The sequence below is a fragment of the Stegostoma tigrinum genome, chromosome 42 (genome assembly GCF_030684315.1).
Source record: "Stegostoma tigrinum isolate sSteTig4 chromosome 42, sSteTig4.hap1, whole genome shotgun sequence".
NCBI lineage: Eukaryota > Metazoa > Chordata > Chondrichthyes > Orectolobiformes > Stegostomatidae > Stegostoma > Stegostoma tigrinum.
The window spans coordinates 12099083-12126512 of record NC_081395.1 but is presented as its reverse complement, the minus strand read 5'-3'; the positions used below and the strand labels follow the sequence as shown (position 1 = coordinate 12126512).

General features: G+C 47.1%; 1 protein-coding gene across 1 annotated transcript in view; it reads right to left on the bottom strand.

Moving 5' to 3' along the window:
• Window positions 1–27430, bottom strand: part of cnih2 (cornichon family AMPA receptor auxiliary protein 2) — a 135198-nt gene that overhangs the window by 73779 nt on the left and 33989 nt on the right. Inside the window, exon 2 of the mRNA XM_059641624.1 lies at window positions 25145–25213. Coding sequence (XP_059497607.1) covers window positions 25145–25213 — 69 coding nt within the window. The remainder of the gene's footprint in view (window positions 1–25144; window positions 25214–27430) is intronic.

Here is a 27430-nt window from a genome sequence, read left to right as displayed (position 1 = left end):
CACTCCCATTGTACACAATCCCAATGGCCCCAAACCCCTTCCATTCACTCCCATTGTACACATTCCCAATGGATCAAACTCCTTCCCATTCACTCCCATTGTGCACAATCCCAATGGATCAAACTCCTTCCCATTCACTCCCATTGTACACAATCCCAATGGATGAAACCCCTTTCCATTCACTCCCATTGTACACAATCCCAATGGTTCCAAACACCTTCCGATTCACTCCCATTGTACACATTCCCAACGGATCACACTCCTTCCCATTCACTCCCATTGTAACCAATCCCAATAGATCCAAACACCTTCCCATTCACTCCCATTGTACACAATCCCAATGGTTCCAAACCTCTTCCCATTCACTCCCATTGTACACGATCCTAATGGTTCCAAGCCCCTTCCCATTCACTCCCATTGTACATAATCCCGATGGTCCCAAATCCCTTCTCATTCACTCCCATTGCACACATTCCCAATGGATCAAACTCCTTCCCATTCACTCCCATTGTATACAATCCCAATGGATGAAACCCCTTCCCATTCACTCCCATTGTACACAATCCCAATGGTCCCAAACCCCTTCCCATTCACTCCCATTGTACACAATCCCAACGGATCACACTCCTTCACATTCACTCCCATTGTACACATTCCCAATGGATCAAACTCCTTCACATTCACTCCCATTGTATACAATCCCAATGGATGAAACCCCTTCCCATTCACTCCCATTGTACACAATCCCAATGGATCACACTCCTTCACATTCACTCCCATTGTACACAATCCCAATGGGCCCAAACCCCTTCTCATTCACTCCCATTGTACACAATCCCAAACCCTAGCCCATTCACTCCCATTGTACACAATCCCAATGGTCCCACACACCTTCCCATTCTCTCCCATTGTACACAATCCCAATGGTCCCAAACTCCTTCCCATTCACTCCCATTGTACACAATCCCAATGGTCAAACTCCTTCCCATTCACTCCTACTCTGAATAATTGTATAAGGAGGCGGGTAAGGAGATTCAGACTCAATGTTTTGTCCACTCCTGGTTTCTGGCCTGACATCACCAAGACAATGCCTGTGGCAAGGGGAGGGTGGGAATGATTGAGAAAGCTGCGGCACCTCACTTCCTCACACACACCCCTAACTCCCCACCCTGTCCACTGCCCTCTCCTCCTCCAGCACATTTCTGGGTCACTCATCCGGCAATTGGTAAGAGCTCTGTAGAATAGCCAAGGTACGGAGGATTGGGATTTAAGATTCTAGGAGACGTTGCCTCCGAGAAGAGAGCACCCGAGCATCCATCTCAGGATGGAGTCAATGGTGGGAGCAGCTGAACAGAGAGTTTAGCCAGGAGTAGGGATGGTGCTTGCGCTAACGTTTCACCTCCGGGCCTGAGCTTCCATTTGCTCCAGGCATTGTGCTGTTGCCACGGTAACTAGCTATTCGACCTATTCCACATTTTCACCGTCCATTTCCCCTCCCCCACCTCGATACAGAGGGCTGTGATTCATTTGTTTTATGCCTGCAATGCAGAAGGGGAAGGGTTCTATGTCTTTACATTAAATAAAAACGCAACTGACGTTCCAGTCATCAAACCCAGGACCCCTATCCACAACCACCCCCCCGGCACACCTTCGGGCCCGGGATTCCCCTCTCGTCCCCAATACCTGCTCAAGGGGCAATTAGGGATGGACAATAAAACCTGGGCCAATTAGCGATGACCGACGACCCACAAACTGATTTTAAAAATGACAAAATTGCCTGGCAGGTTTAAGAATTCCGGGCATCACAGGGCAAAATGTGCCCACACAGCATGATCGCAAGAATCCAATGAAAAACTGGTTGACATTTTGGTTGGTCTGGTAGCTACAGGTCTCCATGGATACCACATCCGCACATTTTGACCTGACATGGGTTACTTCACAAAACAGCACACTGGTGGCACGGTTCCACATATTGTGTCAAAGATAGACCCTGCAACAGCGCGGCGCTCCCTCAGCACTGACCCTCCGACAGTGCCCACTCCCTCAGCACTGACCCTCCGACAGTGCCCACTCCCTCAGCACTGACCCTCTGACAGTGCCCACTCCCTCAGCACTGACCCTCCGACAGTGTCCACTCCCTCAGCACTGACCCTCCGACAGTGCTCGCTCCCTCAGCACTGACCCTCCTACAGTGCCCACTCCGTCAGCACTGACCCTCCGACAGTGCGGCACTCCCTCAGCACTGACCCTCCGACAGTGTGGTGCACCCTCAGCACTGACCCCCGGACAGTGCGACGCTCCCTCAGTGACATATGTGAGTCAGTGCTGAGTGATTTCAATGGTCTGTCTGTCTGCTCCATCCAACTGTAACTGGGAGCAATGAAACTTAATAAATCTGTTTTGAGCTCTTGTCTTTACACAGACGGCTCTGCTGAACAGTGGCGGCTAATTTGGAACAAATGATCCTTGCTGCAGCAGTGATAAAGCGATTAGATGGTGTAACAATGAGTTCCTGAATGTTGTTCATTGCAATTCCAGTCAGCAAGAACGACAACAGGGTCAGGGGCAGGCTCTCACAGCCTCTGAGCCACGGCAGTGTCTGATGTTCTCTTTAAAAAGGCTATGTAATCAGGAGACTCCCTCTCCAAAGGGAGTGTCTGATAGGGAGACTCTCTCTGCAATGTGAATGTCTGATGGGGAGACTCCCTCTGTAAAGGGAATGTCTGACGGGGAGACTCCCTCTGTAAAGGGAGTGTCTGATAGGGAGACTCTCTCTGCAATGTGAATGTCTGATGGGGAGACTCCCTCTGTAAAGGGAATGTCTGACGGGGAGACTCCCTCTGTAAAGGGAGTGTCTGATAGGGAGACTCTCTCTGCAATGTGAATGTCTGATGGGGAGACTCCCTCTGTAAAGGGAATGTCTGATGGGGAGACTCCCTCTGTAAAGGGAATGTCTGATGGGGAGACCCTCTCTGTAAAGGGAGTGTCTGATGGGGAGACCCTCTCTGTAAAGGGAATGTCTGATGGGGAGACCCTCTCTGTAAAGGGAATGTCTGATGGGGAGACTCCCTCTGTAAAGGGAGTGTCTCATGGGGAGACCCTCTCTGTAAAGGGAATGTCTGATGAGGAGACCCTCTCTGTAAATGGAATGTCTGATGGGGAGACTCTCCCTGTAAAGGGAATGTCTGATGGGGAGACTCCCTCTGTAAAGGGAATGTCTGATGGGGAGACTCTCTCTGTAAAGGGAGTGTCTGATGGGGAGACTCCCTCTGTAAAGGGAATGTCTGATGGGGAGACTCCCTCTGTAAAGGGAATGTCTGATGGGGAGACCCTCTCTGTAAAGGGAGTGTCTGATGGGGAGACCCTCTCTGTAAAGGGAATGTCTGATGGGGAGACCCTCTCTGTAAAGGGAATGTCTGATGGGGAGACTCCCTCTGTAAAGGGAGTGTCTCATGGGGAGACCCTCTCTGTAAAGGGAATGTCTGATGAGGAGACCCTCTCTGTAAATGGAATGTCTGATGGGGAGACTCTCCCTGTAAAGGGAATGTCTGAGGGGAAACTCCCTCTGTAAAGGGAATGTCTGATGGGGAGACTCTCTCTGTAAAGGGAGCGTCTGATGGGGAGACTCCCTCTGTAAAGGGAGTGTCTGATGGGGAGACTCTCCCTGTAAAGGGAATGTCTGATGGGGAGACTCCCTCTGTAAAGGGAATGTTTGATGGGGAGACTCCCCCTGTAAAGGGAATGTCTGATGGGGAGACTCCCTCTGTAAAGGGAATGTCTGATGGGGAGACCCTCTCTGTAAAGGGAATGTCTGATGGGGAGACTCCCTCTGTAAAGGGAATGTCTGATGGGGAGACCCTCTCTGTAAAGGGAATGTCTGATGGGGAGACTCCCTCTGTAAAGGGAGTGTCTGATGGGAGACTCTCCCTGTAAAGGGAGTGTCTGATGGGGTGACTCTCCCTGTAAAGGGAATGTCTGATGGGGAGACTCCCTCTGTAAAGGGAATGTCTGATGGGGAGACCCTCTCTGTAAAGGGAATGTCTGATGGGGAGACTCCCTCTGTAAAGGGAATGTCTGATAGGGAGACCCTCTCTGTGTAGGGAATGTCTGATGGGGAGACCCTCTCTGTAAAGGGAATGTCTGATGGGGAGACTCTCTCTGTAAAGGGAATGTCTGATGGGGAGACTCCCCCTGTAAAGGGAATGTCTGATGGGGAGACTCCCCCTGTAAAGGGAATGTCTGATGGGGAGACTCTCTCTGTAAAGGGAAGGTCTGATAGGGAGACCCTCTCTGCAAAAGGGGTTTATGATGGGGAGACTCCCTCTGTAAAGGGAGTGTATGATAGGGAGACTCCCTCTGTAAAGGGAATGTCTGATGGGGAGACTGCCTCTGTAAAGGGAGTCTCTGATGGGGAGACTCTCTCTGCAAAAGGGGTCTATGATGTGGAGACCCCCTTAGTAAACACATCCCATTTCAGAAACATCCTGTTTAGAAGTTAGGTTCATGCAAGGCTCGCTCTCACTGTCTGTCAGTGGGAATTGGGTCTAGAACCATGGGAACATATCTTAGAAGAGGGAAAAAAAAACAAATTTCTTTTCTCAGTTGGAGTTGTCTTTGCAATCGTCTATCTCAGAAGGCAGTGCAGGGTCTTTCCCTGGATATGGTCAAAACAGAGATTTCTAGATATTAGATATTAAGGGATATAGGATTATAACAGGACAGAGAAGTTGAGATGGAAGGTCAGCCATGATCACACTATGAACAGTCTGTTCCTGTTTCTTATGATTTTACAATGGGTTCACGAGACTCCAACTTTGAATGGAATCAAGGAGGAAAGTTTAAAAGGACAGCCGTCAAATGCCAAATGGTTCCCAAGGGTGGGAGTGTGGGATTCCAGGACTACCGGCCCAGGCAGCTGGAGGCTCAGCTGCCAATGGTGTACGGACGGGAATTGCAGGTTGTGAGTATGCAGAAGCGTGGAGCTCTCAGCAAATTTTCAGAAATAAGGAAAAAAATGGTCATGGAGGGGTTCTAGACAGGAGGTTGAGGCATTGGTGAACCAGTAGTCCATGTAGGCCAGTGGGCATACCGAGGAGGACATAATGTAAGATGGCCCTGCTGTTCATCTTGCAAGATCCCACAGCCTCTTGAATCACTTCTTTGGGCCTTTTGTAAAGTTCATTAAATTTGCCGCTTCAGCTCTCCGAATGGTATGAGTTATTTCACATTCAGAGCATGGAGCCTATTTTGATCATTATTGTTTGAGAGCTTGGATGGCAATGTGGCAGAATAACACAGAGGTTTAAATTGTAATTGTGTTGTTATTTTGTGTGTTAAGGAGAAGACAAAGCTTTCCTAGTTATTGAGATTTGGAGAATTGTTCTGTCTGCACTTAAACAAGGTCTTTGATTCCTGGAGGTGAACAGATCAGTGCGTTCGGGGGGATAAAAAAGGGGAGAAGGGGAAAGAAAAGTGACTGATCTCCACTGGCGACAACAGTCCAGTTATACTGGAAGTCAGAACAATGCAGAAGCCGTCAGGCAGTGCGCAACTCGATTCAGACAGAAGGGCCGTTGCTAACACTTGCCAAGTAGTCTAAGCAGGAATGAACACCTGGCTGGCTCAGAGGTCAGCCAGAGAAAATCTCCAGAATTGTAAGGTTGTTGAGACATCAGGGATGAAGGTGTCTTCTCAGGCTGTCGGAGACATGAGTCTAGAAGGGGCACAGTTTCATTAGCACATGAGCTGAGGTACCAGATGGTGGAAGGAGCTCAGGGAGGGAAATTTGCCAAAAAAAGGGATAAAATGCCAGTCACATTAGCCCAACAAGAAACTTGAGCTGTGGAGACATCTCTCTTCACGTTTTATTCATTCATGGGATGGTAACGTTGCTATCTGGGGCCATCCCCAAATATCCTCGAACTGGGTGGCTTATCAAGCATCAGACAGCAGTTAAGAATCAACCCCATTTTGTGATGATGCTGTCGATTTAAGAGGTTACTTTGTCCCAGTTTTTCTTTGAAGAGAGGTTGGAAGGTAGAATGAATGAGCTGACTATTGAAGAAGACTTGAGTAAACAGCTTGGGAGACCTTGGGTGTCTTTTTTAGAAAAGCAGTCTGAACAGGTATGGCCAGCTCCCACAAGCCCAGATTTCTGGGCTTTGGTCTTTACAGTAGCATCAGAAGCTGTTGGGGTCTCAACAGAGTTGGAAGCTTCAGTGAAAGTCTTCTGGCTGCTACTCTCTCTGAATTTTCTCTTGAGGTTTTTTTTTCTCCCTCCTGGATGGGAGAACTACATGTGAGAATCTCTGTTAACATGGTGTGAAGCTGGATGAACACAGCAGGCCAAGCAGCATCAGAGGAGCAGGAAAGCTGATGTTTCAGGCCTAGACCCTTCTTCCTCGGATGCTGCTTGGCCTGCTGTGTTCATCCAGCTCTACACCTTGTTATCTCAGATTCTCCAGCATCGGCAGTTCCTGCTATCACTGTGGAAATCTCTGTCTGAAATTTCCTTTTTTGCCAAGGGGTGTGTTTATAGGATGTTACTATATTGTAACAGTTAAGTAGTAATAGTTACTGTATTCATTATTCTGTAAAGTTTTCTAATTGAGGCAAGTTATTCTAAATTCCTCTTTCTTTGGTTGTATTTAAATAAATTTTGTTTTGCTTAATGTCAAGTAGTGTGACCAGTCGCACTGCATCTGGAACAGACACTTTCCATTAACCTTTAAAAATAAGAAAAAAAGTTACGTTCTAGGATACCTTAAATTATTTTGAGGGGGTCTGGTCTGGCCCATAATTTCTGTAGGCCTGGAGTCACATGTAGGCTGCTAATAGACAAGATTCTAAATCTCAGATTTTTTTTATTGAATTCAAATTTCAATCATCTACCCTGCTCGGATGCTAACCCAAGCCTGCAGGGATGGATTCTTAACATAATTACCACTACTCCATCACTTCCTCTGAGGATTGATTATCTGTAAGGTTGCTGTAGGGGGTTAAGAAGGTTGAATTTGTCTGATATTTCTAATAACACTAATTCAAATAGTTCTTGTTTAGCATATGCAAACTATCTTCAGGTGCTGATCAATGACTTTCCCTCCATCATGAGGTCAGAATTGGGGATGTTCACCGATGATTATGCAATATTCAGATTGTGATTCCTCAGATACCGAAGCAGTCCATGTTCACATGCAACAAGGTCTGGATGACATCAGGTTTGGAATGACAACTGGCAAACAATATTCATGTCACAGTAATGCCAGGCAATTACCATCTCCAATATGAGACATTCCAATCTCTGCCCAGTGACATTCAATGGCATTACCCCATCGTCGAATCTTCAACTATCAACATCCTGAGGCTGACCATTGACCAGAAGGTGAACCGGACTAGCCAAATAAACACAGTGGCAACAGAGGCTAGGAATACTGCAGTGACAAACTCACTTCCTGACTCCCTAAAGCCTATCCACCATCTACAAGGCACAACTCAGGAGTGTGATAGAATACTCCCCACTTGCCCTGGATGGGTGCAGCTTCAATAACACTCAAGAAGCTCTACATCATCCTGGAAAAAGCACCTCGCTTAATTGGCACCACAACTGCAAGCACTCACTCCCTCCCCCACTGACGCTCAGTAGCAGCAGCATGCACAATCTACAAGATGCACTGCAGAAATTCACCAAGATTCCTTCGATACCACATTCCACACCGATGACTATTAGAAGGACAAAGGCAGTAGATACATGGGAGCACAACTCTCAGCAAGTTCCCCTCCGAGCCACTCACAGTCCTGTCTCAGAAATATATCGGCTGTTCCTTCAGTGTGGTTGGGTCAAAATTTTGGAATTCCCTCCCTAAGGACATTGTGGGTCTAACTACAGCACACAGACTGCAGCGGTTCAAGAAAGCTGCTCCCCACCACCTTCTCCTCAAGGGGGGCAATTAGGGACAGGGCGCAATAGATACTGGACACCCATGACCCTAAGTCAAAAAGATTTACAAATGTGTCCTTCGCTCATCTCTGTAATAATTTTCCCCACACACATCAATGAAATTTATGTTCCAATATTGATCTTGATTAAAGACCATTGAAGACCTATCTCCAGTCGGGTGGCTTCATGAAGGCAACTCACCACCACCTTATTAAAAGGCAACTGGGGACAGGCAATAAGGGACAGGACAGGCAGCTGAATGTGCCAGGATTTAGACGTTTCAGGTTAGATAGAATGGGTGCTGGAGTAGTGTTACTGGTAAAGGAATATCTCACAGCTATACTGGGGAGGGATACATCAGGGACTCATGTAGTGAGGGTATGGATAGAACTCAGGAATACAAAAGGTGAAATCACAATGTTGGGGGTATACTACAGGCATCCCAACAGCCAGCGGGAGATAAAGGAGAGAATGCGGAGACAGATTTTGTAAACATATAAAATCAATAGGGTTGTTATGGTGGGTGATTTTAACTTCCCCTAGTTTGACTGGGACTCACTACATGTTAGGGGCTTGGATGAAGCAGAACTTGTAAGGATCATTCAGGAGGGATTATTGACACAGTATCTAATCAATCCAACCAGGGCAGGTAGTAGGAACTGCAGGTGCTGGAGAATCTGAGATAACAAGGTGTGGAGCTGGATGAACGCAGCAGGCCAAGCAGCATCAGAGGAGCAGGAAAGCTGACGTTTCGGGCCTAGACCCTTCTATTCTTGGTTAAATCAAAAGTAGGGGAAATGGCTCTTAACATTGCTGAAGTGGTTCTGGTGTTTAAAGATGCCAAAATGCAAAGCAAGTTTAGAAAAAAACGGAGGAAAGATGTACATTTAAACGGAGCAAACAAGCTAGAGTTGTGTTTAAGATAACAAAGTGTGAAGCTGGATGAACACAGCAGGCCAAGCAGCATTTTAGGAGCACAAAAGCTGACGTTTCGGGCCTAGACCCCGTTGTGTTTAACTGGGGATCAGGGGAAAGCTGAAATTATTATGGAGTTAGTCAAGCATTTAGGCACACCAGAGAAACAGGAAAGTGCAGGAGAACATGAAAAAATTAAACTGCAAATAAACCAACTGGAGTTAGAGAATGAAAGGGAATTGAAACAGTTTGAATTACGATTACGAGCAGAGGAAAAACAAAAAGAGAGAGAAGACAGGGAAACAGGAAGAGAGAAGAGAGGGGAAAAGGGAGAGAGAAGAAAGGGAAGAATGATCGAGTTGGAAAAGATGAAGTTGGAATTAAGAATAAAGAAAAGAACAAAGAAAATTACAGCATAGGAACAGGGCCTTTGGCCCTCCAAGCCTGCACCAATTGAGATCCTCTGTCTAACCTGTCATCTATTTTCTAAGGGTCTGTATCCCTTTGCTCCCTGCCCATCCATGTACCTGTCTAGATACATCTTAAAAGACGCTAACGTGTCTGCACCTACCACCTCCACTGGCAACGCGTTCCAGGCACCCACCACCCTCTGCGTAAAGAACTTCCCACGCATTTCATCCATAAACTTTCCTCCTCTCACTTTGAACTCATGACCACGAGTAGAAGAATCCCCCACTCTGGGAAAAAGCTTCTTGCTATTCGCCCTGACAATACCTCTCATGACTTTGTAGGTCTCCCTACTTAATTAGGTCCCCCCTTAATCTCCGTCTTTCTAATAAAAATAATCCTAATCTATTCAACCTCTCTTCATAGCTAGCGCCGTCCATACCAGGCAACATCCTGGTGAGCCTCCTCTGCACTCTCTCTAAAGCATTCACATCCTTTTGGTAATGTGGCAACTAGAACTGTACGCAGTACTCCAAATGTGGATGAACCATAGTCCCATACAACTGTAACATGACTTGCCAACTCTTGTACTCAACACCCCGTCCAATGAAGATGAAAACTAGAAGCAGAAAGACTTCAAATACTAGAAGGAAAAGTACAAGATAGAAGTGAGGATGAGCAAACTCATCATAGCCAACATCCAGGTAGAGAAAAATACAAATATGTCCAAACATTTCCAAAGTTCAACGAAAAAGATGTAGAAACCTTTATTTTTCCTTTGAGAAGTTGACTATGCAAATGAATTGGCCAGAGACTGTGCAGGTAGTGTAATTTCAGACCGAGTTGGTAGACAGGGCTAGTGAGGTGTTTGTAGTGCTGTCAGGGGAGGGGTCAGGAGACTCTGAAGGAGCAAAAACAGACTATTTTCAGCATTTACTAAATGGTGCAAGAAACATACAGACAATAGTTCAGAAATATAAAGAAGGAACCAGGTCAGATATTTGTCGAGTTTGAAAGAATTAAACAGCAACTTCGATAGAGAGCATAAAAGATAGAAAAGACATGAGGATCTTAGAGATTATTCTGCTGGAGGAGTTCAAAGACTCACGTCCAGAAATGATAAGGACTCACGTTGAGGAACAGAATGTTTAAACAGCGAGGGGAGCTGCTGAGATGGCAGATGATTACACACAGTGTACAAATGGAAATTTAGCTTCTGACAGCGATTTCATTCGCTGAGGGATAGAAATTGGGAAAAAGGGAGACTCTTCAATGAGAAACAGTGCACCACACTGGGAACAGTTTGCCACAGGGTGGAAAAAAAACCCAAGAGGGTGAAAAGGAGGTGAAAGGCCTCGGGTGTTTTCACTGTAATGGAGCGGGACACACAAAGTTGCAGCGCTGGTGGCTTAAAATAGGCATCAGCAGAAAGGATGCGGTAAAATAGGCTAAATCGGTGGAATTGGTTGAGGTAGTGAAGGAAATCCCAAAAGAATTCGAGGAGCTGCAGGAACATGCACAGCCTAGTCACAGGCTGGATAGTGAGACAGTGTCTGATCTCTACACAGACTTCACCTCAGTGGGTAAGGGTTACTCAGGAAGAACAGGGCGAGAAGGTAAGGAGTTAAAATACTGAGAGGTAAGGGAGATACCCACTCTCTAATTGTGAGAGATGAAAGTATTGCACTCATTCTGAAATGTTACCCAGGAGAGTGGTAATCCGTGGAATAAATGGAGAGAGATTTTACGTTCCCCTGTGTAAGATCAGGTTGGAAAGTCTAACCAAGACTGCGGAAGTGACAGTGGGAGTAATTATTCCAGGAATACAGTTTGTTCTTGGAAACGACCCAGCAGGATCAAAGGCAGGAGTGATGCTCCTTGTAGTAAATGGAAAACCAGGGAAAGGAGGAGTTAAGAGAAAAATATCCTGGAGTTTTTCCAGACTGCGGCAACAAGATCCCACAGTGATAAGTTACAGCAAGAAGGAAAAACCAAAGAGAGAGACGAGGAGTTGAGGACCAGTTAGCTGACACCCAGTTTGATGAAATGGTAAAGGAAAAACCCAAACAGGTGGAGGATGAGCCAGAGGTGTTCAGTTCTGAAAGATTAAACGGAGTTATAACAAAAAGATGAGACAATAAAAGGTTTATATCAGAAAACCTACTTGGAAAAGGAATCAGAAGGTATTCCCGAATGTTATTATCTTAAGGGTAGAATCCTAAGGTGGAAATGGAGACTAAGGTAGGTTAGTGGAGAGGAGAAATGGGTGGAAGTTCACCAGATGGTGTTACCAGTAACATACAGACAGGAAACATGGTGGGTAGCACACTAATTACCTGTGGGAGGTCACCTAGGGGAGAGGAAGGCTCAGGCTAAGATACAGAAGCATTCCTATTGGCCTGGAGTACATCGGGAGGTGGTTGAGTTTCGCCGTACCTGCCGTACACATCAGACGGTAGGAAAGCTACAGCCAGTAATTAAACCAGCACCTTTGATGCCAATTCCCACAGTTGAAGGCCCTTGCATGCAGGTTATGATTGATTGTGTAGGTCCCCTCCCTAAAACCAAAAGAGGGAACCAGTATTTCCAAACCCTAATGGATGTGTCCACCAGGTTTCCGGAGGCAATTCCATTACGGAATGTTACGGCAAAAAGAGAGATTGTGGAGCAGTTTCTTACTTTCTTTACCCATTGGGGCCTACCCAGGGAGACTCAGTCAGACCAAGGGCCCAATTTTACTACCAAATTATTGAAGGAGGTCATGGACAGTTTAAGCATCCAACACTTTAAATCAAGTTCCATATCATCCTGAATCCCAGGGAGCATTGGGAAGGCAGCACCAGACTCTAAAGACCATGCATAGGCCTTATTGCCAGGATTACCCAAATGATTGGGGTAAAGGTATCCCATTTATATTGTTTGCTGTGAGAGATTCTTCAAATGCATCAACTCAGTTTACTCTGCTTGAGTTAGTATTTGGATACAAAGTAAGAGGGCCTTTAAAATTCGTTAAGGAAAGTTGATAGGTCTGTAGTCAGAGATCACACAGTTGGATTATGTATCTGAGGTGAGAGAAAGATTAAACAGGTAGGTGAATTAGCTAGGCAACATCTGAAGGTGGCACAGCATCTAATGAGGCAAGAAGCAGGTAAGAAATCTAAAATTCGTATATTTGCCCGTGGGGATAAAGTATTGGTACTGTCCAGTGGGTAGGGTTAGTGGTCTCCATCAGATTGAGAAGGCACTGAGTCAGGTGAATTATCTCGTAGAGAAGCCAGATAGGAAAATACTTCATCGCGTATGTCATGTGAATATTCTGAAACCTTACCATAACAGGGACAGGGAGCCAGAGAAACAGATATTAGTTACTGCTCCTCAGAGTGAGGAATCAAATCCAGATGATTTGGATTTTGATGTGCCTCAAAATAAATTAAATAATGAGCAAGTCCTTGGAAAATGGGATAGCATAGCCGCCTTTATCACTCAGCAACAGACAACTGCATTGAAAGGCTTGTTGTAGGACTATGAGGACACATGTAGGAACAGAATAGGGAGGACTAATACTCTAGTACATGAGGTTGAAGTAGGGAATGCTGTTCTGATAAAACAACACCCCTACAGGCTTAATCCTCTCAAAGGTGCACAGGTACAGAAGGAATTGGAAGTGATGTTCCAAGAAGCCAGCATTGAGCTGAATGTGAATGGAATTCGCCTGTGGTGTTAGTTCCCAAATCTGATGTTACTCAACGATTCCGCGTGCTTCATTGGAAGGTCAGCACCAGAACTAAATCAGATTTATACCCAAATCTAAGGCTGCAGGACTGTGTGGAGGCAGTTGGACAAGCCACTCACATCAAAAAGTCAGAGTAACTTCATGGTTGCTGACAAGTACCTTTGCTGGAGAGAGCAAAAGATGTTTCTGTCTTTGTAACCGCAAATGGGCCATTTAAAGTAATGAAGAATGCACCAGCCACATTTCAAACACTTATGAACAGAGTTATGGCAGGATTGACTAATTATACTGTCTATCTAGATGATTTAGTGATCTTTAGCCATTCATGGAAAGATCACATGGTGCATTTAGCAGGGCTCTTTCAAAGACTACAGGAGGCAAAAGAGTTTATGAATTTAGCAAAACCTGAATTCGCGAAGACAGAAGCGATGTCCTTGGGACACAACATCGGACATGAAAGGATGGCCCTGAGGAACAGGAAGATGAAGGCCATCAGGGAATTTCCAAGACCACCCTCGAAGAAAGAGGTGCTTCGATTTTTGGGACTGAGCAGATTGTACCAGAAGTTTGTAGCAAACTTTTGTAGCGTGGTCGCTCTGCTGACAGATTTGATGAAGAAGAAAATGAAATTTTGGTGGACAGAACAGTGGCAGGAGGCATTTTTTTGAATTTAAAATCTACGCGAACCACAGCACCAGTTCTAGCCACTCCAAATTTCTTGGAACCCTTTAAAGTGACTATCAATGCCAGCAACAGAGGGGTTAGAGCTGTGTTGATGCAGGAGGATGATGGTGGAATCCAAAGGCCAATTAGTTATTTTTCATAGAAACTCAAAGCAGTGAAAATCGAAGAGTTATTGAGTTTGGTACTGGCTCTACAACATTTTAGTATTTATGTTACAATGTTTTGGAGACAGTTGTGTATATAGACCACAACACTCTCACCTTTTTGCAAAGATTTAAGGCCAAGACTATGAGACTATTTCATTGGAGCCTTATGTTACAGGCTTTTAATTTATAGACTGTACCTGTTGCAGGTCATAAAAATGTTACTACTGATGCAGTGCAGCTGGTTTAAAAGAAAATGTGTAGATAAAATAGACCTGGTCCAGTCCAATGTTTATATATATATCTATATGTGCAGAATTTGTATGAATGGTGTAATTTTAGATAACTGACCTTTGTATCTCGTTATAATTGTGTTAGGATCTAAACAAAAGCAATCTTTTCATAATGACGGGTCATTTATTTTCTTAAGCAGGGAGGTGTTGCCAAGTCGAGTAGAGTAATCGTGAATTGGAAGACAGCATGCTAGAATTTATTTGTAAAAAAATGATAAGGGAGAACAATGCATCGTCTTTTTAAGAGGTAAAATGCTTTTCAGCTTAAAGGAATTTATACAGAAAAAAAAGAGAGTCTGTATGGAGTGAAGATATGCAGCCAGTTCTAAAATGGAAACATGTATCAATTGGCTGTGTGATTGGAAAACTTAGGCTTGTTTTGATGTTTTGGTAACGTGCTGGAATCAGCCAATTAATTTACACCAAGCACTTAGCAAATGAAAGCCCATTGAATTTAACTCTGATGGTTCTGACAACCTCGGACCAACGCTATTGTAAGAAAATTGGTATGTCATCCAAGGTGTATAAGTAGAGGGTTTTTTTACAAATTGGCAGGGGCAGGGCAGGGAAGTGAACCACCACCTGAGACATAAGCTTCGAGGTCTCACAAGAAATCGCTAAGCTCTCTAAGAAAGCACCATCTATCCATAAAACGTACCACGGTGCTTCTAGCTAAGTTTCATCATAGAAGACTTCAGAGAGAAACCTTCCCTGACAGCCAGATCAGCAAAAGAAAAGCATTTATGGCTGGAGGGACAGTGGAGAAGGCACAGCATTCTGGAAGACACATTCTGTGTAGACTTTGAGAGACTATCCGTATCAGATTATCAGTAGGATTGAGTTCAGTTAGGAAATAGTCAGAAGTTGGAAGGGAATTGTGCGGTTAGTAGTCATAAATTGTTACCTGTTACTTATAAAGTGAATGTGAGGGATTTTCTTTCATTTAATCGCCCCTTCTCTGTAACAGTAGCTGGTTTAATTAGTAAGTTTGCAGACGTTACAAAGATTGGTGGAGTTGTGGATAGTGAGAAGGATTATCAAAGAATACAGCAGGAGGCATAGATCAGTTAGTGGCATGGGCAGAAAAATGGCAGATAGAGTTTAATCCAGGCAAATGTGAGGTGATGCATTTTGCAAGGTCAAGTACGGGTGGAAATTATACAGTGAATGGCAAAACCCTTAGGAATAAGGTATGCAGAGGGATCTGGGTGTACAGTTCCACAGATCACTGAAGGTGGCTCCACAGGTAGATAAAGTAGTAAGAAGGCCCTATGGCAAGCTCATCTTCATTGGAAGGGGCATTGAGTATAAGAACAGACAAGTTGTGTTGTAGCTTTAAAAAACTTCAGTTAGCCCACACTGGGAATATTGCGCACAGTTCTGGTCACCTGACAAGCAGAAGGATGTGGATGCTTTGGAGATGGTACGAAAAAGGTTTGCCTGGTATGAGGGGATTTTAGCTAGGAAGAAGGTTTGGATACATGGTTTGTTTTCACTGGAATGCAGGAGGTTGGGACGAACTTATGGAAGCGTATAAGATTGTGAATGGTATGGATAGAGTGGAAAGTGAGGAATTTTCCCAGGTAGGAGTGGTCAATTACTAAGGGGGTGAGGGTTCAAGTTGCTGAGGTGAGGGCAGAGAAGTGAGACATGTTTAGAAGAGATATGCGAGGCAGATTTTTCACACAAAAGGTGGTGAGTGCCTGAAACGCGCGGCCAGAGGGTCTGGTGGAAACAGACCCCACAGCAGCATTCAAGAAGCACCTGGACAAACACATAGGAAGGGAGTAGAGGGATATGGATCCTGTAAGTGAGCACAGTTTTAGTGTGGAAGGGCAAAATGTGTTGTCACAGGCTTGGAGGGCCAAAGGGCCTGTTCATGTGCTGTATTGTTCTTTGTTCTTTATAAATCTTGAACCCAGGCAGTGATGCCTGATCCCCTAAATGAATAGTTACAAGAAGTTTTTTTTTGTGCATGACAAAGTTCATGTTCTTTAGTTGAAAATACTCGGCCACCTCTTGCGAATACGTTCTATTACTGCCTGACCAGCAAGGGGGTAAAAAAATAGCAAAGCTCATCTATCCAGCCAGCCTTCACCCTGGAATTTGACTTATCCCCCCATTAAGGGAAGGATATTATTAAGCTGGAGAGAGTTCAGATGAGATTTACCAGGATGTTGCTGGGTGTGTAAGGTTTGAGTTATAAGGAAAAGCTGCATAGGCTGGGAGCTTCTTTCGCTGGAGCGTAGGAGGTGGAGGGATGACCTTATAGAAATTATAAAATGATGAGGGGTATAAGTAGGGTTAATGTTAGGTGTTTTTAGCTAGGATGGGGGATTTCAAGACTGGGGGGGTGCATATTTTTAAAGGTGAGAGGAGAAAGATTCAAAAAAGACATGAGGGGAATCTTTGTTCACAGTTTAGCTGAGGAAGTGATAGATGTGGGTACAGCTGCAATGTTTAAAAGACACTTGGTCGAGAGCATGAATAAGAAATGTTTGGTAGGATGTGGGCCAAGAGCAGGTGGGTGGCTACTAGTTTAGTTTGGGATGATGGTCGGCATGGATTGGTTGGACCGAAGGGTCCGTTTCTGAGCCGTATGGCTCTATGACTTGCCCAGGGCTATGGGATCACACCATCGTCCCTGCCCCACCATCTCCTCTAACCTCAACCCCCTTTGTGCCAAGTGGGCCTGATAAATGGCTGCCTCTCTCTGGGACCTCAAGCCAGTCACACCATCTTGAGGAGAGGAAGCTTGAGGCAACCCTGAAATCAGGAGCTGATTTCATGCACTGAGAATCTGTCGACTTTTTAATTGTTCCAGCTGTTGTACCCGGCACTCAGTCTGAGCTGAGCGAGATTAACCCCCTGGAGACCAGACCCGGCACTGCGTACCAACATCCTGCATATCATAACATTCCCTCACCGCCCGCTCTGTGCCTCCCCTGAGGTAGCCATGCATCAAAGTTTCTGCAAACAGACGTCTGCTTAAAAACACAGAGGATGGCCAGCCTGACAACAATCATATCCTGTATTCCAACACGCTCCGAACCAACTGATTCAGAATTCCCCAGGAAGCCGATTCCCATGGCAACGTTGAGCTAAGCGCGAGGTGCTGCAATTTTAGTCCAAATACTGATGGAGGAACTCCTCGGGAAATAAAAAATCTCAACGTCAGAGTGGAGCAAATACGTTTGAGATTGTGGATTCAAACATCGTCAGCAGAAAAATAAGTTAACAAGGCCACCAGTGTAAGAAACAAAGAGGAGGAGGAATATCTGTGTGTTTTTTCTTTGAAAAAGCTGAATTTACAGCAGTGACAAAGGCCATTCTGCTGATCTACTCTGTGCTAGAGTCTCCTCCCAATCCATTTGTCTCATCCCAGCCATTCAGAATATCACTTTATCTTCTATTCTGTAAGAAGGTGCGGAAGTAGACTGGTTCAGCCTATCAAAGCTGCTCCAACATCCTCAACTCCACTTTCCTTTCCTTTTCCCCCCCCCGAAACCCTTCCAGGTTAAAATTCACTGTCCTCAGAGAAGACATTCTGCCTTGTCTCAGTCCTATATTCACAACAGGTCATCATCACTGGCTGGGCCCAGCATTTATTGCCCATCCCAAATTGTCCAGGAGTTAACCACAACACCATGGGGTCTGGAGTCACATATAGACCCAGACCAGGTAAGGATGGCAGATTTCCTTCCCTAAAGGACATGAGTGACCCAGATGGGGTTTTTATGACAATAAACATAGCTTTGTCATGCTAATGTTTCATCGCAGATAAATATTGAATTCTAATTTCACCCTCTGTCCCAGTTGGATTCAAACCTAACATCCCAGAATATTAACCTGGATTACTAATCCAGCGCTATCACCCCTGTGGCTCAGTCGTTAGCACTGCTGACTCACCAGCGACCCAGGTTCGATCCCACCCTCGGGCAACTGTCTGTGTGGAGTTTGCACATTCTCCCCATGTCTGTCTGGGTATCTCCAGGTGCTCCGGTTTCCTCCCACAGCCCAAAGATGTGCAGGTTAGGGTGGATTGTCCGTGCTAAATTGCCCCATAGTGCCCAGGGATGTGCAGGTTAGGGTGGATTGGCCGTGCTAAATTGCCCCATAGTGCCCAGGGATGTGCAGGTTAGGGTGGATTGGCCGTGCTAAATTGTCCCATAGTGCCCAGGGATGTGCAGGTTAGGGTGGATTGGCCGTGCTAAATTGTCCCATAGTGCCCAGGGATGTACAGGTTAGGGTGGATTGGCCGTGCTAAATTGTCCCATAGTGCCCAGGGATGTGCAGGTTAGGGTGGATTGGCCGTGCTAAATTGCCCCATAGTGCCCAGGGATGTGCGGGTTAGGGTGGATTGTCCGTGCTAAATTGCCCCATAGTGCCCAGGGATGTGCAGGTTAGGGTGGATTGGCCGTGCTAAATTGTCCCATAGTGCCCAGGGATGTGCGGGTTAGGGTGGATTGGCCGTGCTAAATTGTCCCATAGTGCCCAGGGATGTGTAGGTTAGGGTGGATTGGCCGTGCTAAATTGTCCCATAGTGCTCAGGGACATGCAGGTTAGGGTGGATTGGCCGTGCTAAATTGTCCCATAGTGCCCAGGGATGTGCGGGTTAGGGTGGATTCGTCGTGCTAAATTGTCCCATAGTGCCCAGTGATGTGCAGGTTAGGGCGGGTTGGCCGAGCTAAATTGTCCCATAGTGCCCAGGGATGTGCAGGTTAGGGTGGATTGGCCGTGCTAAATTGTCCCATAGTGCCCAGTGATGTGCAGGTTAGGGCGGGTTGGCCGAGCTAAATTGTCCCATAGTGCCCAGGGATGTGCAGGTTAAGGTGGATTGGCCGTGCTAAATTGTCCCATAGTGCCTAGGGATGTGCAGGTTAGGGTGGATTGGCCATGCTAAATTGTCCCATAGTGTCCAGGGATGTGCTGGTTAGTGTGGATTGGCCATGCTAAATTGCCCCATAGTGCCCAGGGATGTGCAGGTTAGGGGTGGATTGGCCGTGCTAAATTGTCCCATAGTCCCAGGGATGTGCAGGTTAAGGTGGATTGGCCGTGCTAAATTGTTCCATAGTGTCCAGGGATGTGCGGGTTAGGGTGGATTGGCCGTGCTAAATTGTCCCATAGTGCCCAGGGATGTGCAGGGTGGGGTGGGTTGGCCGTGCTAAATTGTCCCATAGTGCCCAGGGATGTGCGGGTTAGGGTGGATTGGCCGTGCTAAATTGTCCCATAGTGCCCAGGGATGTGCGGGTTAGGGTGGATTGGCCATGCTAAATTGTCCCATAGTGCCCAGGGATGTGCAGGTTAGGGTGGATTGTCCGTGCTAAATTATCCCATAGTGCCCAGGGATGTGCAGGTTAGGGTGGATTGGCCGTGCTAAATTGTCCCATAGTGCCCAGGGATGTGCAGGTTAGGGTGGATTGTCCGTGCTAAATTATCCCATAGTGCCCAGGGATGTGCAGGTTAGGGTGGATTGGCCGTGCTAAATTGTCCCATAGTGCCCAGGGATGTACAGATTAGGGTGGATTGGCCGTGCTAAATCGTCCCAGAGTGCCCAGGGATGTGCAGGTTAGTGTGGATTGGCCATGCTAAATTGTCCCAGAGTGTCCAGGGATGTGCAGGTTAGGGTGGATTGGCTGTGCTAAATTGTCCCAGAGTGTCCAGGGATGTGCAGGTTAGGGTGGATTGGCTGTGCTAAATTGTCCCATAGTGCCCAGGGATGTGCGGGTTAGGGTGGATTGGCCGTGCTAAATTGTCCCATAGTGCCCAGTGATGTGCGGGTTAGGGTGGATTGGCCGTGCTAAATTGTCCCATAGTGCCCAGGGATGTACAGGTTAGAGTGGATTGGCTGTGCTAAATCGTCCCATAGTGCCCAGGGATGTACAGGTTAGGGTGGATTGGCCGTGCTAAATCGTCCCATAGTGCTCAGGGATGTGCAGGTTAGGGGTGGATTGGCCGTGCTAAATTGTCCCATAGTGCCCAGGGATGTGCAGGTTAGGGTGGATTGGCCGTGCTAAACTGTCCCATAGTGCCCAGGGATGTGCGGGTTAGGGTGGATTGGCCGTGCTAAATTGTCCCATAGTGCCCAGGGATGTGCAGGTTAGGGTGGATTGGCCGTGCTAAACTGTCCCATAGTGCCCAGGGATGTGCGGGTTAGGGTGGATTGGCCGTGCTAAATTGTCCCATAGTGCCCAGGGATGTGCGGGTTAGGGTGGGTTGGCCGTGTTAAATTGTCCCATAGTGCCCAGGGATATGCAGGCTAATTGGACTATTTGTGGGAAATAAAGTGTTATTAACAGGGAATGGGGTGGGGGGTGGGTCTGGTTGTGATGTTCTTTGCAGAGTTGGTGCAGCTTCGATGGGCAAATGGCCTGCTTCCAAATTGTACAGATTCTCCGATTTGTAACACAGCCAACGATAATCAATGCCAGCGTATCCAGTGACGCCCACACCCCTAAACAGATTTTTAGAAAAACTGCTGCTTTCAATTTGCAAGTAAGACCATAAAGTTGTTGTGTCATAGAAGGAAGCCATTCAGCCCGTCTAATTGGCTTTCCATGCACTAATCCAGTCAGTCCTATTCCCGCTTCTCCTCTATTCTAGTGGCCTTGAGAGTTCAGCCTCTTCAAGTGTGCTTCCGGTTCCCTTTTCAAATCATCTTCCCTGGTCCTCCCACTTTGCAGGGGAGTTCCAGCTCATTACCACTCTCCCTCACATCTTCCCTACTTCCCCGAAACTACAATCTGGGTCACCCCACAACTTCCTTCAAGTCCCTGTCCCATCAGCCAATGGGACCCCAGCTATTCTTTCCCAACTTTATCCCAAACTTGTCGCAATGGTGACCACCTCAAATCAAATTGTAGCCCACTCTCCCGTCTGCTTCGTTCCGAGGGGAATGACACCCAGCTTCTGTGACCAGGCACAGATACAATGGGCTGAAGGGTCTTTTGACATGCTGTAAAGATTCCACAACCGTCGTTAAAGTCTCCCACCCCTTGGAACCATTCTGTTTCACCTCCCTCTGCGCGAGTGTAAGTGTGAGAGCAAGACATCAAGGAGAAAAGAGAGAAAGCAATATAAAAAGAGAGAGAGAAGTATGTGTTTTTGAGACTGAGTGAGTGAGAGAGCGAGACCGAGAAGTGTGCGCATGAGAGCGAGAAGTGTGCGCATGAGAGCGAGTGCGAGAGGAGCGCGCGTGAAAGTGAGAGGTGTTCACATATGTGAGAGAGAAGTGTTATGCGTGTGTGAGAGAGAGAAAAGTGTACATGTGTGTGAGAGAGAGAAAAGAGTACATGTGTGTGAGAGAGAGAAGTGTGCGCGTGTGAGAGAGAGAGGTGCACATGTGTGAGAGCTAGAGGTGTGCGCGTGTGAGAGAGAGAGGTGCGCGCGTGAGAGAGAGAGGTGTGCATGCGTGTGAGAGAGAGAGGTGCACATGTGTGAGAGAGAGAGGTGCGTGCGTGTGAGAGAGAGGTGTGCGCGCGTGTGAGAGAGAGGTGTGTGCGTGTAAGAGAGAGAGGTGCACATGTGTGAGAGAGGTGTGTGCGTGTAAGAGAGAGAGGTGCACATGTGTGAGAGAGAGAGGTGCACATGTGTGAGAGCGAGAGGTGCGCGCGTGTGAGAGAGAGAGGTGCGCGCGTGTGAGAGAGAGAGGTGTGTGCGTGTGTGAGAGAGAGAGGTGCGCGCGTGTGAGAGAGGTGCACGCGGGTGAGAGAGAGAGGTGCGCGCGTGTGAGAGAGAGGTGTGCGCGTATGAGAGAGGGAGGTGTGTGCGTGTGTGAGAGAGAGAGGAGTGTGCGTGTGTGAGAGAGAGAGATGTGCGTGCGTGTGAGAGAGAGAGGTGTGCATGCGTGTGAGAGAGAGAGGTGCACATGTGTGAGAGAGAGAGGTGCGCGTGTGTGAGAGAGAGAGGTGTGCACGTGTGTGAGAGAGAGGTGTGCACGTGTGTGAGAGAGAGAGGTGTGCGCGTGTGAGAGAGAGAGGTGTGCACGTGTGTGAGAGAGAGAGGTGTGCGCGTGTGTGAGAGAGAGAGGTGTGTGTGTGTGAGAGAGAGAGGTGTGTGCGTGTGTGAGAGAGAGAGGTGTGCACGTGTGTGAGAGAGAGAGGTGTGTGTGTGTGAGAGAGAGAGGTGCGCGCGTGTGTGAGAAAGAGAGGTGTGTGTGTGTGAGAGAGAGAGGTGTGCGTGTGTGAGAGAGAGAGGTGTGCACGTGTGTGAGAGAGAGAGGTGCGCGCGTGTGTGAGAGAGAGGTGTGTGTGTGTGAGAGAGAGGTGTGTGCGTGTGTGAGAGAGAGAGGTGTGCACGTGTGTGAGAGAGAGAGGTGTGTGTGTGTGAGAGAGAGAGGTGTGTGCGTGTGTGAGAGAGGGAGGTCTGCGTGTGTGTGAGAGAGCGAGGTGGGTGTGTGTGAGAGAGAGGAGGTGGGTGTGTGTGAGAGAGAGAGGTGTGTGCGTGTGTGAGAGAGAGAGGTGTGCTCGTGTGTGAGAGAGAGAGGTGTGTGCGTGTGTGAGAGAGAGAGGTGTGTGCATGTGTGAGAGAGAGAGGTATGCACGTGTGTGAGAGAGAGAGGTGTGTGCGTGTGTGAGAGAGAGAGGTGTGCACGTGTGTGAGAGAGAGAGGTGTGCATGTGTGTGAGAGAGAGGTGTGTGCGTGTGTGAGAGAGAGAGGTGTGCACGTGTGTGAGAGAGAGAGGTGTGCGCGTGTGTGAGAGAGAGAGGTGTGCACGTGTGTGAGAGAGAGAGGTGTGTGCGTGTGTGAGAGAGAGAGGTGTGCACGTGTGTGAGAGAGAGAGGTGTGCGTGTGTGAGAGAGAGGTGTGCGTGTGTGAGAGAGGGAGGTCTGCGCGTGTGTGAGAGAGAGAGAGGTGCACGTGTGTGAGAGAGAGAGGTGTGCACGTGTGTGTGAGAGAGAGGTGTGTGCGTGTGTGAGAGAGAGAGGTGTGCACGTGTGTGAGAGAGAGAGGTGTGCGCGTGTGTGAGAGAGAGAGAGGTGCACGTGTGTGAGAGAGAGAGGTGTGCACGTGTATGAGAGAGAGAGGTGTGTGCGTGTGTGAGAGAGAGAGGTGTGCACGTGTGTGAGAGAGAGAGGTGTGCGTGTGTGAGAATGAGTGGGCGACAGAGCAAGACAGCGAGTGAATATGAGAGGTGACAGTGAGTGAACGTGTGTGTGTGTGTGTGAGTCTGTGTGTGTGCGTGTGTGTGTGTGAGTGATTGAGTGAGTTGAGAGTGAGTGTTAGTGTGTGTGTGACGAAGTGAATGTGCTTGTCTGTGAGAGAATACGAGAGTGAGAGAGAAAGAGGGTGAGACAGAGTAAAAGAGACAGAGAGAGAGGGTGAGGGAGACAGAGAGTGAGAGTGAGAGAACCTGTGAGTGTGCGTGAAGGTTAACTGGAGATGGGTATGAGGATTTGGGCAGGGTGTGGGAAACAGCAGGAGGCATGTGACAGAAGACAGTGCAACATTCCTGCGATCGTTCACACTGAGCAGATGCTGTGGCAGCTCACAGCATCTGAGTTAGCAAATGCCATTGCCAAGTAGAGTGGCATTGCACATTTAGGTGCGTGAGCGGGGGAGGGCATAATGAAGCTGCCTGAAGCTGAAACTGGTATCAGCCACATAAAGGGAAATACAGCAGGAAGCACTTATGAAAACTCTCTTCTCAATGGAGCTGAGAGAAGTGAGGAATTGGGTTTCTTACAATCATAGAATCCCTACAGTGTGGAAACAGGCCCTTCGGCCCCACAAGTCCGCACTGCCCTTCTGAGCATCCCACCCAGAGCCATCCCCTATAACTCACCGAATCTTCACATCCCTGAACGCTTCGGGACAATTTAGCATGGCCAACCTAAGCTACATATCATTGGACTGTGGGAGGAAACCCACGCAGACACAGGGTGACCTATCCCCTCCCTACCTCCCCACCTCTACTCTCCTCTCCACCTATCTTCTTTTCTCTCCATCTTCGGTCCGCCTCCCCCTCTCTCCCTATTTATTCCAGAACCCTCACCCCATCCCCCTTTCTAATGAAGGGTCTAGGCCCGAAACGTCAGCTTTTGTGCTCCTGAGATGCTGCTTGGCCTGCTGTGTTCATCCAGCTTCACACTTTATTATCTTGGATTCTCCAGCATCTGCAGTTCCCACTATCTCTCTCAGACACAGGGAGAATGTGTGAACTGCACACAGACTGTTACCCGAAGGTGGGATTGAACCCAGGTTCCTGGCGCTGTGAGGCAGCAGTGCTAATCACTGAGCATCAGTACTTAAGCAAATAAGATACTGTCTTCCCGTAGTACACTTGTTTCGTTTGCGAGATAGATGGGTTTCTATTGTGAGGATCCTCTGCATCTGGCCTGCTGGTGGCATGGAGGACCACTTTCTGAGCTACTGTTGAGTCACCATCATTTCTCCACGAGGCTGGAGAAGAGAAGTCACAGACGCCATGAGCATTTAGATTCTCCCAGTAGCAATGTCCTGCTTACAGGAGTGAACGCACCCACCAATGACCCAACACTGGAATGGACAGCAGGCTATGTGCAGGACAGAATCAGGCCATTCAGCCCAACTGGTCCATGCATGGGTTTCTGTTCGATTCTTGTTGTACACAATCCAATTCACTCCATAGTATACAATCCCAATGGACCAGGCACCTACCCATTCACTCTCACTGGACACAGTCCTAATGGATTAATCCCCTTCCCATTCATTCCTGTTATACTTAAACCCAATAGACACAAACCACTTGCCATTCACTCCCATTGTACAATGGATCAAAGCAACTCTGCATTCAGTCCCATTTTACACTACACCAATGGATCAATCCCCTTCCCATTCATTCCCATTGCACACAATCCCCATGTACGCAAACACCTTCCCATTTACTCCTATTGTACAGAATCCCAATAAACCAAACCCCTTCCCATTTGGAGAAAATCCCAATTACTGTAACCTTTTCTAAATAATTACTATTGTACTGAATTGGATTGGATCAAAACCCTTCTTCATATTTTGATAGATGGAGCTCAGTAACAAAGAGTTTGATACTTACTGCACGGATGGGATTACACTGGTCAATGGGGTTCTTAAAGTCAGTCCTCAGTTCATCGAAAGCAATGATCTGTAACAGAGAGACAAACAGCTTGTGACCTGCCAGCACACATATCAGGTTGTGGCTTTGAGACTTCACAAAAATGCTTCATTTCTAGACTGCGACCATGCCAGGCTCCAACCAGTAGGTTCTGAGCCCCTCAATGACTACCTGTATCTAACAGTTCTGATTGTTAGTCACTGTGCACAGGGTCTCAAACACAGGAATGGACTTACAACTTGCACTCAGGTGGATGCACAATTTGAGCCTGTAATCACAGGGACATCTGCAACTCTCAACATAAAGGGCGGTCAAGGCCTGGCTCAAGAGGTCACTGCTGGGGACAAGACTTGGAGAAATGACCAGCAACAGGAGAATCCCTTGGTACCTCTCTGAGACCACTCACTATTTGGTGGGTGGGTTTCACGGCTCAAGTATCAGCATATTTCCGAGTTTCAGCTTCGGTATTGGAATCCCTGCTCTTCCCGATATAGATTAAGGATCTGAATCTTGGCGTGCAGGGGACAATTTCAAAGTCTGTTGATGTTACTGCAAACTGCAAGGAGGACAGTGTGCGGAACTCCTGAACCTTGATTTGATTTATTGTTGTCATATGTACCTGGGCACAGTGAAAGGTTTTGATTTGGGGACACCAAGGGTGGATCATAGCAAACAAGGAAGTACAGATCAGAGGGTGCTTAGACAGAGCAAGGTGTACAGGGTTACGGCTGCACTTCGGGTGTACAAAGCAAGACCGACATTATTTGAAGTTAGGGATGTCCAATCAGCAGACTAACAACAGCAGGGGAGAAGCTGTTCTTCAGCATGTTGGCGCCTGTGTTCAGGCTTCTGTACCTTCTGCTTGATGGGAAAGGTTGGAAAACAGTATTACCGGGATCGTTGGTGATGTTGGCAGCCTTTCTCTGGCAATGAGAAGTGTAATTAGAGTCCATGGATGGGAGGTTGGCTTCTGCGATGATCTGGTTATGCACATAACTGTCCTATGGTACTGAGCAGAGCAGTTGCCAACACCAAGCTATTGGTACCTGGATAGGCTGCTTTCTATGGCGCAGCTGTAAAAGTTAGTGAGGGTCCTTATGGGCATGTTGAATTTCCTAAGCCGCCTGAGGAAGAAATGACATTTTTGTGCCTTCTTGGCTTTCACATTTACGTGGACATTGACAAGTTGGTGGAGTGGGCAGACAGGTGGCAGTTTAAGTTTGATGCAGACAAGTGTGAGGTGGAGGGTTTTTGTAGGAAGAACATTGAATGGTAATATAAAATAAAGGGGCTGCAGGAGCAGAGGGAGCTGGGTGTATATGTGCACAGATTACTGAAGGTTGCATACTGGGTAGAGAGCAGTTGATGAAGCGCCTAGTGTTCTCAGCTTTATTAAGAGGGACATCTGAGTCCAAGAGCAAGGATGTGGTTTAAACTTAGAACTGTACAGCGCAATACAGGCCCATCGGCCCACAATGTTGTCCTGAGCTTTTACCCTAAGGTCTATCTAAGCTCCGTCCCTACGTTATACTACCATCCATATGTCTATCTAATAACCGCTTAAATGCCCCTAATGAGGCCGACTCCACTGCCCTCTCTGGCAATGCATTCCATGCCCCGACCACTCTCTGAGTAAAGAACCTACCTCTGACATCTCCCCTATATCTACCTCTACTCACTTTACAACTATGCCTCCTCATAATGGCTATCTCCACCCTAGGAAAAAGTCTCTGGCTGTCCACTCTAACTATACCTCTGATCATTTTGTACACCTCTATCAAGTCACCTCTCATCCTTTGTCGTTCTAAAGTGAAAAGCCCTAGTTGTCCTAACCTTCCCTCGTAAGACCTTCCTTCCATTCCAGGCAACATCCTGATAACGCCCCTCTGCACCTTTTCCATCACTTCCACATCTTTCCTGTAATGAGGCAACCAGAACTGGACAAAATGCTTCAGATGTGGCCAAGCCAGGGTTTTGTGTAGCTTGTACAAGATGCTTTGTTAGACCTCAGCTGGAATATTGTCTCCACTTGTGGGTACCATATTACAGGAATTTTGTGAATGCATTGGAGAGAGTCAGAAGTCAGGAATAAGAAACCTGAGTTGTAAGGACAGATTAAGTAAGCTGGTATGGGTTCCCTCAGAGAGAAAAGGGAAAAGTGGTGATCTAATATAGGTTTTCAAAATCAGAGAATGCTGGATTCAGGAGATATGAATAAACTGTTCCTGCTTGCCAAAGGATCAAGAA